General features: G+C 38.7%; 2 protein-coding genes across 2 annotated transcripts; one reads left to right on the forward strand and one right to left on the reverse strand.

The window, feature by feature from the left end:
- Window positions 1-6,385: 6,385 nt before the first annotated feature.
- LOC140927575 (collagen triple helix repeat-containing protein 1-like) lies at window positions 6,386-8,754 on the reverse strand. The gene is made up of 4 exons (XM_073377251.1): window positions 8,660-8,754; window positions 8,300-8,390; window positions 7,338-7,703; window positions 6,386-6,918 (listed from the first exon to the last, which is right to left on the reverse strand). The coding sequence occupies exons 2-4, from the start codon at window positions 8,375-8,377 to the stop codon at window positions 6,553-6,555; spliced, it is 810 nt and encodes a 269-aa protein (XP_073233352.1). The 5' UTR covers window positions 8,378-8,390; window positions 8,660-8,754; the 3' UTR covers window positions 6,386-6,552.
- A 636-nt stretch (window positions 8,755-9,390) lies between these two features.
- Window positions 9,391-15,481, forward strand: LOC140927576 (beta-1-syntrophin-like). Its single transcript, XM_073377252.1, has 5 exons — window positions 9,391-10,179; window positions 12,243-12,471; window positions 13,641-13,834; window positions 14,680-14,873; window positions 15,252-15,481. The coding sequence occupies exons 1-5, from the start codon at window positions 9,420-9,422 to the stop codon at window positions 15,354-15,356; spliced, it is 1,482 nt and encodes a 493-aa protein (XP_073233353.1). The 5' UTR covers window positions 9,391-9,419; the 3' UTR covers window positions 15,357-15,481.
- Window positions 15,482-15,902: the final 421 nt, after the last annotated feature.

Consider the following 15,902-nt stretch of genomic DNA (forward strand, 5'->3'; position numbering starts at 1 on the left):
AGTTATATTTGCGAAATCTACCCACATTTCGTACAAATCTCTAGTGTTACGTGGCAATTTTTCATTCAAACAATGGTCCATTGGCATAATTTACGCAAATATATCAATGTGTATTCCCATATAATTAAGCGTATCCTGATAACCCTATTCCCAGTGCTCGCTCGCGTAACACTGGCCGTAATTATGACCAATTACTAGCGAGAGTTCTGTTTCAGGCGTGTGGGTGGGTTTATCCCTCGAGAATGGCTTTTTGTGTATAAATAAACACATGTGCAAGCAACTTTGTCCAGATCGGCTGCAAGGGCGGGAGGATTCGATTCATGCGCCATCGAAGCCCCTTGTGGGGTTGGGCGGTGGGGATGGTCTACACCCGTTTTGCTTCGTGGTTCGTTTCCTTGACCCTCCCTCTCCCTCCTCCCCTCCCTCCCATTTAATATCTTATCTCGGTCCAGCTCTATCGCCTTCGCGGACTCGCATGTTCCGTAACTCATCTCTCGAGTCTCCAGGTCTTTATTAACCCTTTCACTGCCAGGGTGTTTGATGGAGTTTTGTGAGGTGACTCGACTAACTTTTGAGTCTATGGACAAAATCCTATGATGTGACCATTCAAATGAAAGCTCTCTGCCTGTACTTTCACACGATGCTATTTGTTTCTCAAAATTTTAGAAAATGAAATTTGCAAATTTGGTCGAAATTTGCCTTTGGCTACATTTGGCAGTGAAAGGGTTAAGCGAGCGTCTACAGGGAGTCAGATTACTATTACACGCCCTTATTCGCTATGAGGAGTGAGAAATTACCTCTGAATGACAAAATTACAGCTTCGTGTCACAAAAAATACACTTTTAAAAACTGTTAGGCTGACAAGTTTACAAAAACCGCAATTGAAATCCGTTTCAATCTGCTCAACTTTCTCCATTCGCGCTTCCCTTAACTTTGTATTTGCTGAGTTATTTGTACCTTCTTGTAAGGTTTTGAGCGATCGTTTTTATGTTTCACTCAATTTGGTGACAGTTCCCATTGTTTGAATTTTGATAAATTTCGTGACACAGCTCTTCAAGTCCAACATTTGATAGAGTCACCAGGATTAGCATAATGTAGTTACAATGGTTTGTTGAACCGAGTTCGCTTTTTAATTTTTTGCGGGTAACGCCCTTTTTTGCGTGCCTCTATGTCTGCAATTCTTACTTCGTAGTTGGGTCCATTTGGAAATTTTTAGGAGCTAATAAGAAGCAAAAAATTAACAACAGCCGCATCTACCCTGATAAATAAAACCGGTCTTTGTGCAAAAGAAAAAGATCAGAACAATTGTCTTGTTACTGACAGTTATAATTATTATTTCCTCTCAGAATCGATTTTATCATAACCTTAAGCAGGCAGGGTCGGGCTCAGGAGGATTGCCAAAATCTACAACATATTTGGGCAGGTCGTTACTGATACCCAGCACACTCAAATTAACAGTCGTTCTGAAGCGCGTGAAGATTTTAAGTGCTATAGGTTGTGAATGAACGTAAACGACTTTTTCCATCTCCATTTGCAAGAACTTGAGAACCGCATCTTATTAAAGTAAACGTGTTTTTTCCTTTATGTGTGTGAGGTGTATTAAATGATGTACTGAGCAGTCTTTGTACTGTACGAATGTCTTCAAGTTAAGACATTATTTATATCAAATACTCTTTCTACTGGCACCTAAAATGAGTAGTTGCAGGAAAATTCACTCTTTAAATAAGTTGGAATAAGCCCTTCCAACGCAGGAGCACGCAACTACTGTTTTCGGTAAAATAGCTGTTCGAAGAAGCAAATATTGCCTAGAACTTTCTTTTGCTTGAGGACGGCTAAAAATTTGTAGATGAACGTTCCATCCATGTACAATTTTCCAAGCTTATCTAATACATTCCTTACGAAGTTTCTTAAGTTTAATTTTTCATATTTTACTAACCAAGTTACACTATTTTTTGCAGAAAATGGAAACCTTAAATTTTCGGATTTTGAAATGTGGTGGAGGGAGGAAAAAAAATTCTCACTTTGATAAAACGTTGAATTGCACCTAAATTTTTTCCGAAAAATAATACGGTAGCCCTTGTAATTTCGAAAAGACTTAAGTTCCCCTAGGATGACCGAACAGATAATAATTCTGTAGCGCCGCTTAGAATGCATTTCCCAGTAGAGATCTAAAAACACTCTGGATAGCCTAAAAAGTGTTCTCAACGTATTTGGGAGGAAACCGTCGTTGGGTGCCCCTGCCAAAGCAAGCGAATAAGAAGAAAGTACAAAAAAACAACAACAACAAGGAAGAAAGACAAATTTTTCTTACCTTCGAGGCCTGCTCCGATAAGTGCGAAGCTAAGATGATTTATGATTAGTCTCTTGATGGTGCTGCATTTAATAAAACCAGCAACAGCAATTTCGAAACAATATGCCAAAGTTTTTGGCATCTGAACAGAAGCTTTTGTCATCAGAGAGCTTATGTCGGTTTTAATTATTTATCACTATTTTATCCGGAACCAAAAAACGTAATAATTGTTGGCAACGCCAATTTTAGTAACAAAACCAACAGGCTAAATTCCAGTGGATATATTTAGCTTTTTTGCTGAGACCACGTTTACGCGGGTGCGGAGAAATTTTAGAACGGATCGACAAAAACTTGCACGGATATCAGCCCTTCTTTGACACGGAGCCCTCGGAACCATGAAAGCTTTTAATGGCGTGACAGTGCTGCAATCTGAAACAGAATTGCACGCTCGATTCCGTGTAAATAGGTTGTACTGGTAAAACATTCGTCTGTTTAAAAAATTGTCAGGAACCGTGGGAAAACAAATTATTATTCTCAAAAACTCTTATAAGTAAGGGTTTTCTCAAACTTAACACGGTAAAACTCACGGATAAAAAACGACGTTTCGACCGGATCTTCGGTCATTTTCAAGTATGTAAAAAAAAGTAAAAAGAATTAGCATATATATGAGTAAGGTGTAAAAATACGTTAAGAAGTATAAAAAATGTTTGAAAATGATAACCAGCAATGTCTTGTTTACAAATTTGAATGTGACCTGTGCGATGCAGGTTATGTTGGGTACACATCTCGCCGCTTACACCAGCGAATTGAGGAACTCAAAGGCGCAAGTTCATCCATCGGCCAGCACTTCCGTGTTAAACATTTTTCATTTCCTAAAGATCTTGAGAAAAATTTTAGCATTTTAAAGAACTGTAAAAGCAAATTTGACTGCGTGCTGTTTGAAATACTTTTTATTAATGAACTGAGAGCTAGTCTTCATGTATAATCAGACTCAATTCGTGCGAAAGTTTTTAAATAACTCTTTTAATTAGATTCCATTGTTTTTTTTCTGCATGCTTTATTTCATTCTTTTATAATTTTCAAACATTTTTTTATAGTTCTTAACATATTTTTACATCTTACACATATATATGTTAATTCTTTTAACTCAAGTTTTTCTACTTACTTGAAAATGACCGAAGATCGGTCGAAAAGCCTTTTTTTATCCGTTATTCTCAAAAAGCTTCAAATAACACCATGAATGCGATTCAGATGTCTTCAGGTTTAAGACGTGACTTGCGTGTCTTGGCCCTTTTCCCGCTTTCTAGTTTCAAAAACTGTTCGGATCAAATTCTACCCGCGTTCTCTTCTACCTTAACTAGCTCCTGTTAGAACAATCATTATTTCTTGATCTATCCATTGGACTGTCTTTTAAACTTTGCACAAAAACTTCTAACCTTTGAGATGTTTGCCTCAAGCCATGAGGCCAATTAGGCCAAGAGGTCAAAGCTGTCAAGAAGGCGAAACTTTTCGTCAGCTGATCTGGTACTCAAAATAAGAGTTAACGTGCTGAAGGCTTTATTACTATTGTGGTCTCCTCATACGAATCTTTAGGCTTACTTGGTACGATGATCATTTGGTCAAAAGTTAATTTTGGGGTTTTAACTGTTTTTTTGCGAAGAGGAGCCTGTTTTACAAGGTGCTTAACAGATAGTTCCTGTTCATGGACTTGAAAATAATCCAATGAATCTTACTGTGGATGCCATAAACCTGAAAACCTGCTAGGTACAAGGAAAGCTCGATCGTAGCCTGCCAGCAGTCTCTTTTTCTTAAGATTTAGTGAGGGGAGTGCACGCGCTCGCAGGCGTCGAGAGACGCGAGACACGAGGGCGGCAGCCCGAGAAGAAAAAATAGAGTCTCTCTTTTTTTTTTGCCTCTCCAGTCTCGCGCCTTCAGTCACGCGCGTGGTCATTTTCGTGTCTCGCGCGTTTTGCTCGATGGACCAAGAAAAAGAGATACTGCTCGTGGTCTAGCTCGATCGTGGAACTCTAAATTAAAACAATTACATTTTACGTCTTGAAAGTATTAGGTATTAGTTCCTCCTTGCACCTACGCCTTAACACCAAATTCTTAATTGTCTTATCGATCGTTAAATTTGCTTCGGGTTAAACTTGCCACTACAAGCTTTGTGGTAAATCGGCTTCAAAATATGTTTTAAAAACTCTCGTTAGTTGAGGATCAATTTGTTTATAGCACGAATTAACCACAGTTTTTAAGTCTGGAGTCGGGACCACCATTCGAGCGATCCAAGCCGAATGTACCGCCGTTGTACCATCACACCCTAGTTAATTTAAGACCCAGAGTATTGGTCCGGCCCGGTGATCGAACCTTCGACCTCCCGCTCTGCAGGAAAGCGCATTACCGACTTAGCTTATCTTGCGGCGTCTAGTGAAACACTTTGTAAGCTATGTTACAGCTGATGTTAGACACTAAGTCATTTGAGACTCGCGATCGGACGGTTGCCTTTTAGTTACAAGATAATAGAATGTTAGCTGCTATATCATTCACGGCTGCAAATGGCCGTCATGGCCTAGGACTCGACCGAGGTGCGCAGCGCACCACAACGTATTCTACTATCCTCCAAGGAAGTTAATCTTGTCAGGTGCCTCACCACCAAGACTTTGCTGCCAAACTTTTCAATAATCTGCCAGAGGCGTTAAAAAAGGTACAGTCCATTCAAATGGAAATGCAAAAGCACTTATTTCTCTATCTCAGGCCAAGGTGGACTTGGACGTCATTCAGCTATTGAATATAGTTTACGACTTCCTTCTGTAGTTTATAAATATATGTACCTAGCTAGTATACTGCATATATTAACTCAATTTTATTATTATTATTATTGTTATTATTATTATCATTATTATTATTATTATTATTATTATTATCATTATTATTAGAAGTAGTGGTAGTAGTAGCAGCAGCAGCAGCTGTAGCAGTAGTAGTAGAAGTAGCATAGCAGTCAGCTGAGCAGTGGTAGTGGTGGTGGTGGTTGTAGTATTAGTAGTAGGATGGGAGGCAATTTTCCCTTGAAGCATTTTCATTGAAAAAAAAATACAAAGCAAGCCACATATTGAAAAAACCGACATACGAGACGCGAAAAAATACATGAATAGAGACCTTTAGATTCCAGGACGAGTACGACTACGAGTACGAGATTTTCTCAATACTAAGTAGTGTACGCGCGTGAACCAGCGTCATTTTGGCGGGAAAACGTGGTAGCCGTCGTTATTCTACTACGAGTTTTCGCGCGAATGTCGTGGTGGCGAAAACAAGATATCAAATGTTAGAAGTTTTATTATTTTGCGATCGGGAGAGCGCGTATAACCTCCTTAACTAAAGATAACAATGCTAACTTTTCTAGTGAAAAATGGTAAAATAAAGCTTTCCGGGGAGTCTATATTTTGAGAATACGCGAAAAAACTTTAAGTCAAATCTCGTACTCGTAGCCGTCCTCGTCCTCGAATCTAAAGGTCTCCAATGTAAGAAATAAATTATTAATATAGTGTCTATATTTCTAAATTCTTGTCAAGCGTGAAGCATTGACAGCATTGATATTTTGGCCTCCAGATAATCAAGATGTTTCCTGAGCGAAAGTCATAGGACATGAAAGGACGCGTCTAGACAAGAGGAAAAACAAACCGCCTTCCTTGAGGTGCTAAGTGTTAGCAAAAGTTTGGACCCCTCTAATAAAAATTTGAATTCCTAGATCCGCCCCTAAAACTATATAAAGTGGCGTGTGTGTTCTTTGTTTGTCGAAACTGTCAGTTATATTCGCTGTGAGAAAGGGTATCGCTCTAAAAGTCGACTGGCTTTCCAGCGATTAGTTCAAATTTTTCGGTTTTACAGTCTCAACGATGCAACATCCCAGTTTCCCTTCATAACAAAAAGGTTGAATAGTATAATTTTGACGCTTTCTGTAGAAGGGAGTGACATCATAAGCTTGCTAATGATACTCTAATTCCGGCTCAGTTCCTTTGACAATTTTGGCCGTTTAACGCTTATTGACGACCCGAGTACAAACAAACCGAGTCCAAACTCATCTAAGACTTATAGACATTCAGATACGCACTGTTTTCCATTTTAATGCATTTTATTTAACTTTCCCTGTCAGGTTTTAATCAGCAAGCAAGAAGCAAACTAAGCTAAGGCATCCAAATTCTTCACTGCATTCTATGTCTTCTTCATGGTTAGCTGCTTTATGGAGACACCACGTGGTTCTGTAGCTACTGGGGTGGTGGTACCTCCTCAATGAGGATGCGGCTGGTGGAGATGTACCCAGCGTAGGCATCAGAACCGCTCTTGTAACCATGACCGCAGTCTCCCACCGCCAAACCAACTCGCACGGTTCCTTTGCCAATCCCCTCACAGTATCCTCCAATCTGACTGTGCTTGTGAATGTTGATATCACTGTTGCTGAGGTGTCGAGCAATAACATCAACTGCATCGATTGTGTTTGGTTTGGAACATTCAGCACCATTGAAAGTGAAAAACCAACGCTTACAACAGCCCACGCAGCAACAAATCCTGAAATCGCCATCAAACTCGACCTTCAAAGCTGTATTACTGGCCTTCTTGACAAAATGGCAGTCCTTTAAGAATAACAAGAAAAATTAGGATGCTGAATATGAGAAATGTTATCAGATTTTATGACCGTGTTTATTATGAAAGTTGTAATTTTCGCCGTTTTAAAGATTTAGATAAAATGTAACGATTCAATGGGTTGATGATGGTTTGGTGATGATGATTGTAGCTAGCGGCCTGGGTTAACAGCAATTTTTTAACCACCGTCCAGACACGATTCTCCGTATTTATTGATGGCATACACGTTCTTGGTTTATTTATTTTACTTTTCTAAATGTTACTGAAAAAGAGTAGCGGCGAAAGGAATGTGTAGCAGTTATCCGCCGTGAAATATAAATTATAATTATTATCATACAGATTAGAGAGAAAAATTTCTTGGATGCAGTCAATTTGACAGTATAGTAGCCTACCTAAGGTTAGCTTTTACCTTTATCAAGCCACTGTCCCTCCCTTCATTCAAAGGTTTCCACGAGCACTGTTTCCAGTTTCTTTGAGGAACAATACCAGAGGGGCCTTGATCGCCTTTATCTCCTTGAGAGCCTTTTACTCCAGTCGTACCAGGAGGCCCCTTGAGACCATTCTTTCCAGGGGTTCCCACAGGTCCTTGCTTTCCCTGATCGCCTTTGTCCCCCTGAGGTCCTTTTTCTCCAGCCTTCCCTGGAGGTCCTATGGGACCCTTTTTTCCAGGTGCTCCCACATATCCTTTCTCTCCTCTAGCCCCATCTCTTCCATTGAGACCGGGAACACCTGGGACCCCTGGTACTCCACAGCACATGTGGCTTGGATGCTGTGTCTTCAAAGCAATTTATATACATACAATTAAGTCACTTACGATTTTATTGGGTTTCCTGTGGTCTCGCCAGGACTGGTTTCGCACATTGTGGCGTGCGCAGTTTCAGATTATTTTCGTATGACTTTAAATTGGCCAATAAAGATCCAAATCACTTTCGAAGAACCCGTGATTGTAGGACTTCCTTGTAGTCCTTTTCCCACAACTATCACAAGACCCCGGCAATAAAAGTCAAAGTGATCTATATACTTGAAACCAAGAGCAGAACTCTTTAACTTTATCAGTGCTTCAAGCAGTATGAATTACAGTGTAATACTTCCTCTGGTCAAAACGGGACTACGTAGAAACTCGTAAAAACAAATAAAAACTGCAAGGAAGCTAGAACTAAGGAAAATAGTTCTTTTAGTGAAAGTTTCTTTTTACTGACACTATTAACCATTTCTTGTCAAATATGATTAGACTACTTTGCTGAAAGTCTGTTCAACATTGTTGAGCGAGAGAAATGTAGGCAAAAAAAGGAAAACAGCTTTAACTTTCGCATTATTCGCATTCATTCGCTGCACAGTAGAACGTTAAAATGTACATGTACTGTCACTTACCGACTGATTGGCGGAAAACGTCAAGTGTGGAATTATGCACACTACCGCAAGCCAACCGATCACGAAACAAAATCTCATTTTTGCAGATTCGCTTTAAAGTAAGAAAAACAAAAATAATCGTTAATCTTCGTGACAAAGTTTAACGCTTTGAGTAGAGCGGTTGATTCTCAGTTATAGAATATGCCAGCTGATATCCTCAAGCAGTCTAGTTCTATGCTTCGAATACACTACGGTCTACAAAGTTTATGCCTGTTTTGACTTTTTCTGTGTTCCAAAGAACTGAGAAACGCGCCCCTTGGTTGAAATACTGTATCTCGGCGGTATCTTATTTAAGTAAAGACTCGTTTGAAGAAAAGGTACCTTGAAATTTAGACTTTGGGATAAAAAACGCGCACGTCCCCCGAAGAGCAGTGATTTCCCTAAAACTCAAAGTCAATTAAGTCAAGTATACTATTACAGGGGTGTATTACGTCGCACGTGCGAACCGAGGGTCAAAGTTTACTTTCCCAACTTGTTTCTCGTAATATCTCGTTTTTATCCTAATACTTCATTGGCCCGTAAAATACACTATTTAATTCTTTTATGATAGTAGGACAATAGACTGAGAGATTAAGAACTTGAATACAATACTTATCACTACTATTTGTTTGGCGAATGTAAACCGTTTTCAAAAAAACCTTAAAATAAAAGAAAATTCAAGCGCATAGAATAGTGTCAGAATAGTCCCTTAATGACCCTGTTAAAAACGATAAACTTTCACCACTAATGTTGACCAGCGATCATTAAGCACAGGGCGGGCTATTCCGCCTAAGGAGCTGGCCGCCGATTACCTAATCAGCGAGCCCAAGGCCGGGGAACATAAAAAGTCTAAAAAAGTGCGCAACAATCGCACCGACTATTACAAAGGCAAAATTAGAAGTCGGAAATTGTTGTTAAAAAATCACGGGGGGATACATTGCTGTTTATTTTTTTCTTCTCCAAGAGGAAAAAAAAAAGAAAAAAGAAAAGAAAAAATATAATATAGTGCATATCCTCTTGCGATCAAAATCAACTCTTTACCAGTCTTTTCTACTTCTCTGTTACCCCGCGGTTACTCGCATAAGGGGAATGTAAGGCCATAATGGCGGCCACATCACGCTCGGGAATGTTAGAAATTTTCACAAAAGATGGGTGGAAACGAGTACTGGCCACCCTTGATGACGATGTTTTAACTCTTAATGTAGAAGATAACTCTGCAGTGAATGGCCAGCCGGCTTCCCCTAGCCCGCCGCGTTCACCAGAAGCGAACGACCATGTGGAACCGCCACAAACTATCGCGGACCAAATACGTACCGTGCGTGTGATAAAGCAAGAAGTTGGTGGTTTAGGTATCAGTATCAAAGGTGGCAAGGAGAACAAGATGCCTATACTCATTTCTAAGATTTTCAAAGGGCTAGCTGCAGATCAAACGGAGAGTTTGTACATAGGAGATGCTATTTTGGCAGTAAATGGCGAAGACCTTCGCAATGCTACTCACGACGAAGCCGTCAGGGCGCTGAAACGCGCCGGCAAAGAGGTCGATTTGACTGTGAAATACGTTAAAGAAGTTACGCCTTATTTCCATCGTACAGCTGAATCAAACGCAAGTGGTGCTGCAAATGGGAGTGCTAACAGTGATCAAGGAGGAAGCAAAGCGAATTGTATCGAAGTGAAGAAAATTCCTCTCAAGTTGTGCTTCGTTACTAAACACGTTTCGCCGAAGGTGGAAAGTGCTGGAAGAACTTTCGAGCTTTATAATCCTGATGGCAGATCGGCATGTATTTTGCGAGGAAAAGATGGATCGTCGGCCAATCAATGGTTTATTGATATTCATACAAATATCACACGGTTGATTACGCCAGGTATGTTGTGTATCGTATCATGCGATTTCACGACTCAACAATTTGCGCCATAAAATTGGGCGTCGAAGTCGGAAATATCATTCGCGATTTTTTTTACAAACGATCTCAATCTTCTCGATCATCGGATTTAGGGCTTAACTCTTCACTTATCTTCCAGAGGCGGGGTGAATTAACTAATTCGTAGTTTTTATTCAGCAGTTATGGCGAATCGTGTTATTTTGCATCTGCATGCTTGAAATTGAGAACTCTTAAAAACACTTACTAAATTTTCCCTTAACGCGGCTTATTTTTTATATTCCTGATCTGTTAAGTGCTTGTTACTTGAAAAAATAAATCGAGGGTTTTAACAAGCGTTTTTCAATAACCCTTCTTTCTTTGTAAATAAAGTTCGGGCGAACAGCTGGGAGAATTTTTTGGAAATTCAATTATTGTGGCACTTTTGAGTGGAGAGCATTGTTCGCACCTTCCTGTTTACTGTTCCTGTGATTCATAGACAGTCAAAACATTCCTGTCAGTGTTAATGGCTTGTTTACTGAACAAAGACAAAAAATTAAGATGATATATTTTGTCAAGCGCTCTGTTTTAGCTGTATTTAATATTTCATGCTTATCTCTTCAAAAAATATGACCCGTATTTTCAAGAAACGAAAACTTGTTGAAGTAGTCGAAATACATTTCGGATTCTAGCTTACAAAATGGAAATGTTCAAAATTTTTCCTATAAAACAAAGTATCTGTTTTTCTCTCTGTATGTGGATATCCAAGCCTGTATCAAAGTTTAGTTTTCTTGGTTCAATATTTATTAATGTACAGTTTGCAGCAAGACTTTTCTTCGAGCTGAATAATTTGCCCTAGCATTCATTATTCAGAAGATTAAAACTGATATTTAATAAATCAACAATAGCATTTCTTTAAGAAATCAATGAACATGAAGTAGCATATAGTGAAACTCGGATATAAATTGCTGGTACATGACTTTAAGGTCCTTTTGTGGCGTAAAGAATAAATTCTCAGTTTTACCATAGTCTCCACTGAAAGGACATTTGAGAAGAGGGCTTTTCACTGAGGCTATTTATTATTAATGGGCTTTTGACTCAGAGGCCATGAGGGCAAGAGGAATAACTGTTATAGTAAAATCCAACCAGTTGGTCAAAAATATTGAGACAAAACAACTTTAGCTAGTTAAATCTAGACTTTAACTCTTTTTTGCCGCCAAAAATCCGGCGCTTTTCACTACTAGTGGGCTATAACATATAGCCTAGTATTAGCTTAACCAATCAGAACACAGCATTGATAGTAGACCACTAGTTGGATTTTACTAAAATCACATAGCCAGCACTGGAATAAGTTTTAACCGGCTGAAAATTTGTTCCTTATGATGCTCTGTTCACACAGAACCACCTTAGAGCTGTTTTTTTTTAGATAACATGTGACCTTCGTACAAATTATTGTCAAAAAACGTTTCAGGATTTTGAGTTTTTCTGCAACATCCAGCAAACTGTTACCGTAGCATCCACTGTAATAACGAGCAATAACAGCAATAACGAACAGAAGCTGACAAAAAAATTTGTTAGTGGTGATGTACCAATTCGTTTTCACCCTTCCATATCTGTGTTTCACTTGGATTTGCAAGCTCTATAGGAACACTTGAAACTTGCCATGTTTTGACAGTGTATAAGAAGATGAAAAACTTAGAGCTATAAAGGTAAAACTTACTGCGCTTTTCAAAAACACGCGACAAAACGTTGAAGTTCAAAGAAGCGAACCTTGAAATACAAAAAAATGGATCGAAATCCACCCATCACAAATCTCAAACCATGACCTGACATTATAATTGACATAATTTATAATTCTCACAACCTTTAATTCCTTTGATGACGTATTGATGTTGTTAGAATAAGTTTGATGTTGGTCTCTCGTGGGACTTAAAGGATTAATAACATTGAGAGATGAAATTAACTTTGGTTTTTTAAGTTTATGTAATTTGTTTTCTGTAAAATGAATTTTTAGAACTTTTCTGGAATTATTGTCTGTGTCATAACTCTTTTATTATTTTTGCTTCTAGCCATTGAAGAAGTTAATGACATGCTTAGTTCAGATTCTGGTTATCGTGAAGTACAGGCCATGGGATGGCTTAGTGAACAAGTTCATCTTGGTGGAGACAGCTCGCACACAGACTGGAAACCTGTATTTCTTGCTCTTACTGAGAAAGACATGCTGTTGTATGTGGCAGCTCCATGGTCACGCGACGACTGGAGTGCTCCTGTTACTAGCCATCCCTTGTTAGCAACAAGGTGAGTTACAATTGTACACTAAAGTGCAGTGATAAAGATATTATAATGGATTGGGAAAATGAGATAATCAGCATGTCACTAGCATGGGTCAAAGAAAAAATCTTGATTTCTCGACAGGATGTAAAAAAAATTCACCAATTTTCTTTATTTCATGTAGAATGCTCTCAGCAATGCTGAACCTAGCAGTATGCAGCATGCAGCATGCAGCATGCATGTCAAATATTAACTTAGAATATAGACGTGCTCTCTAGGAGTCTTTCTTTAATGGTGCTTGAGAGGTTGCACGTTTGAATCCTGTCGGGACACAAGATATTTTCCTTGCCCCATGCTCATGGCAAGCTTGCAATTCCCATTCAACAAGCTCAAAATTCAACATCTCTTGTTTCATTTTAATAGATTGTTACATATATAAGAATTATGGTTATAAATTATGAATATTATCTGTTAGGTTACTGAAAATGAGACAGCATAATTATATGGTGAAATATAGGTGAAATTTTAGTCAAAACAACCATGCCTGATGGCGCAAAACATTCAATTGTTTTCTTTGACTGCCATGGTGGAATATTTAATCACTAGTGTATTCCTTTCCTCCTGAGCTAGAGTATAGGCTCTGAGTTAAATAAGTGCAGCCCAGTCACAATGAGCCAGCAGCCACCAATTTTGCTGCCTGCTCAAACCTTAAAGATTTAATAATATGAAATGTAATAGCTGGTCAAAATTAAGTTCTGGTTGAATTTGTTAACATGTGTTGCTTCTCAATTTCCTTTGTCTCCTAGTCCTAATTCATGAATAACTATGACTAGGAAAAGGAAATTGAGAATCAACCCATGTTAACAAATTATAACCTGATTTTTATCAGGGTTCTTCATAGGATTTAAAGTATGCATCTGCCAAACCTTAAGTAGGCAGTTGTGACAAACAGAGGGGCTATAGACTAGGGAAGGAAAAGCAGCAAAAAGAGTGCAAAGTAAGCGGCTTCAAATTCTAAAGTAGGCAGATGCTGGCTTCTGTTGAGAACCGTGTTTATTTCGAGCTACAACACATTTAAGTTGGCCATAATGACTATTTTCAAACTAGTGTGAGTGGCAAACTTTTTCCATTTTTTTTTTCTCAATTAAAACACTTACATCTAGACAAACTGTCATATCAAAATTTTACTTTTGCAGACTTGTTCATTCTGGGCAAGGCAGTACTCACATTCATCAAGAGGACCTGACATTTGGAACTCGTACTGGTACAAGAAAAGGAGTAGAGGCGCATATGTTTAGAGTGGAAACTCCAAGAGAGTTAGCTAACTGGTCACGCAGTTTGGTGCAGGGAGCCCATGATGCTGCTACACTGATTAAAGAAATAAACTGTGGTAAGAGCTTTACCACTAATAACTGGTGTTACAGGTTATGAACCTTAACAACAGCTCTGGCACTGGTGCCTTTTTTTGTTAAAAATATGACAGTAATAGTACATAAAAATGTGCAGCAAGGCTGTGACTCAGCAAAACCTGGTGGCCTCTGTTGACTTTTTTTTGTCTTTTGACACCAAGGAAGTCTTATTTTTGCACAAAACTTAGGTTCCAAGCACCCTAAACTTGTTATGTTCAGTGCTTCTTGGCTCCCTTACAACCTTCCCAAGAGCACAACCTTTGAACAATCAATTGTGTCCATCTAAGAAAGGTGTTTGCCTTATCAAGAGTCAAAGAAAATAATGAAGAATGACAGAGACCATGTCTAGTCAGGGTTTTCACTAAGAATTCTAGTAGCAGGAGAAAGGTGTAACGTTACAGGAGAATATTTTGAAAGAGGCTTCATGTCTGAATTTAAGATAGTCATAGGCTACTGAAGATTTGCTGGAGAATTTTGCATGGTTAACAGAGAATTCTCTGATCTCCGATGCCTGATGAACAGCCTGTCTAGTCCATTAACCCTTAAAGCCGTAATATCCACATACAAATTCTCCAAACTGATCTCCATACATTTTCTCAAAGAATTAGGTGAGAAGATTTGACAAAAGATTAAAATGTTTTCCCTTCGTTGATAGTTTTAATAATTTTTTATAACCTTTTATCTTGTTTTTGTAAACTGATGTTGTCAGGAGAAAATTGACGTTGGTCACTCTTGGGACCTAAAAGGTTTACTGAAGAGAGAGAAGATGCTGATATTTAAAAAAAGCAATTTGGACATTTTATAGTTGGATTTTTTTTGTCAACAGCTGTAACTTGGAGAGACCAAGATGCTCGTCTTACTGTTCACTATGAAAATGGATTCACTCTGACTGATGCTCGTAATGAAGGCAATGGGCGATCACAGGTCTTGTGGTACTTCCCATTTGAAAAACTGAAACGCTCAGCTGATGACGGACAAAGAATGCTGTGGTTAGAATTTGGAGCTGATGAGTCAGACCAGGTAATGAAGTACAATGTAGCTGATGACAGTTGTTTTAGCTACAGTATTACTAATCATTTCCAAGGCATGTGAAAAAAAAAAAAGAATAAAATGATGAAAAGATTATTCCTAGCCTGGAAAAGGTACTAACGAGCAAAAATGAAATTTTAGCTCAATAAAATGGTTTTGATGTCACTTAAAAGTCATGGATTTTTTTGTTTTTAAGAGCAGCAATCCCAGGGATAAGCATACTACATATTTTACAAATTTCAGGGCGTAATAAACTATGAGTTCTCTGCTACTCATTACAGTCTGCGATATTTCTGTATGACTCTTGCTGTTTCTCTCCCAAGAATCATCCTTCCTGAATTTAATCTCACAAAATGTCTTTCTCTACAGGAATTGGATCTAGAGTTGGATCTTCATGGCTGCCCCAAACCAGTAGTGTTTGTTATGCACACTTTCTTGTCAGCAAAAACAACTCGCCTTGGTCTCTTCGCTTGAGTGGCACAGTGAGAACAATACTATGGCTAATGTTTCATCCTTGTACTCTTAATAACAATTTTATTAGTGCTTCCAATTAGCATTAAGTTATCTTTTTATCTTATTGCTTATTATAATGTAATAGAACCCTGATGTTTCCCCAGGATCGATGGAGAAGTTGGGGGGGGGGGGGGGGTGGGGGGCTACTCAACAGAGTTTCATACAGGGAGGTTCTTCCCTGAGGTCCTCAACTCCTCACCCTTTTGTATACCATTTTTTGACATCCTTCTTAGGTCCTTTGACAGACCAAAACGACAGATCTCCCTACCCTTTCATATACATCAGCCATTGAAATCTTTACCCTTTTAAGGTGATGTTAAACAAGACAATTCACAACCACAATTTTTAGTGCAACACAGTGACATTGTTGTGACATTGTTTGGAATGGTTACAACATTGCTTCAGTATTGCAATGCTGTGTTGCCCTAAAAATTGCTGTTGCAAATAGTCCTGTGTAGCATCACCTTTATAAAGCTGAAGCCTGAAAAAGGTACGCCTTATGGACAG

This window comes from Porites lutea, chromosome 2, assembly GCF_958299795.1.
Source record: "Porites lutea chromosome 2, jaPorLute2.1, whole genome shotgun sequence".
In the NCBI taxonomy this organism is placed as follows: Eukaryota; Metazoa; Cnidaria; class Anthozoa; order Scleractinia; family Poritidae; genus Porites; species Porites lutea.

What these genes read in the sequence shown, in the direction of transcription:
- LOC140927575 (XM_073377251.1), bottom strand. Translation starts at nt 8,377, where the DNA reads ATGAGATTTTGTTTCGTGATCGGTTGGCTTGCGGTAGTGTGCATAATT. An exon ending in CGTTTTCCGCCAATCAGTCG is followed by an intron (nt 7,704 to 8,299) that starts GTAAGTGACAGT and finishes ATTGCTTTGAAG; the next exon opens with ACACAGCATCCAAGCCACAT. An exon ending in GGGACAGTGGCTTGATAAAG is followed by an intron (nt 6,919 to 7,337) that starts GTAAAAGCTAAC and finishes TTATTCTTAAAG; the next exon opens with GACTGCCATTTTGTCAAGAA.
- LOC140927576 (XM_073377252.1), top strand. Translation starts at nt 9,420, where the DNA reads ATGGCGGCCACATCACGCTCGGGAATGTTAGAAATTTTCACAAAAGAT. An exon ending in CACACGGTTGATTACGCCAG is followed by an intron (nt 10,180 to 12,242) that starts GTATGTTGTGTA and finishes TTTTGCTTCTAG; the next exon opens with CCATTGAAGAAGTTAATGAC. An exon ending in CATCCCTTGTTAGCAACAAG is followed by an intron (nt 12,472 to 13,640) that starts GTGAGTTACAAT and finishes TTACTTTTGCAG; the next exon opens with ACTTGTTCATTCTGGGCAAG.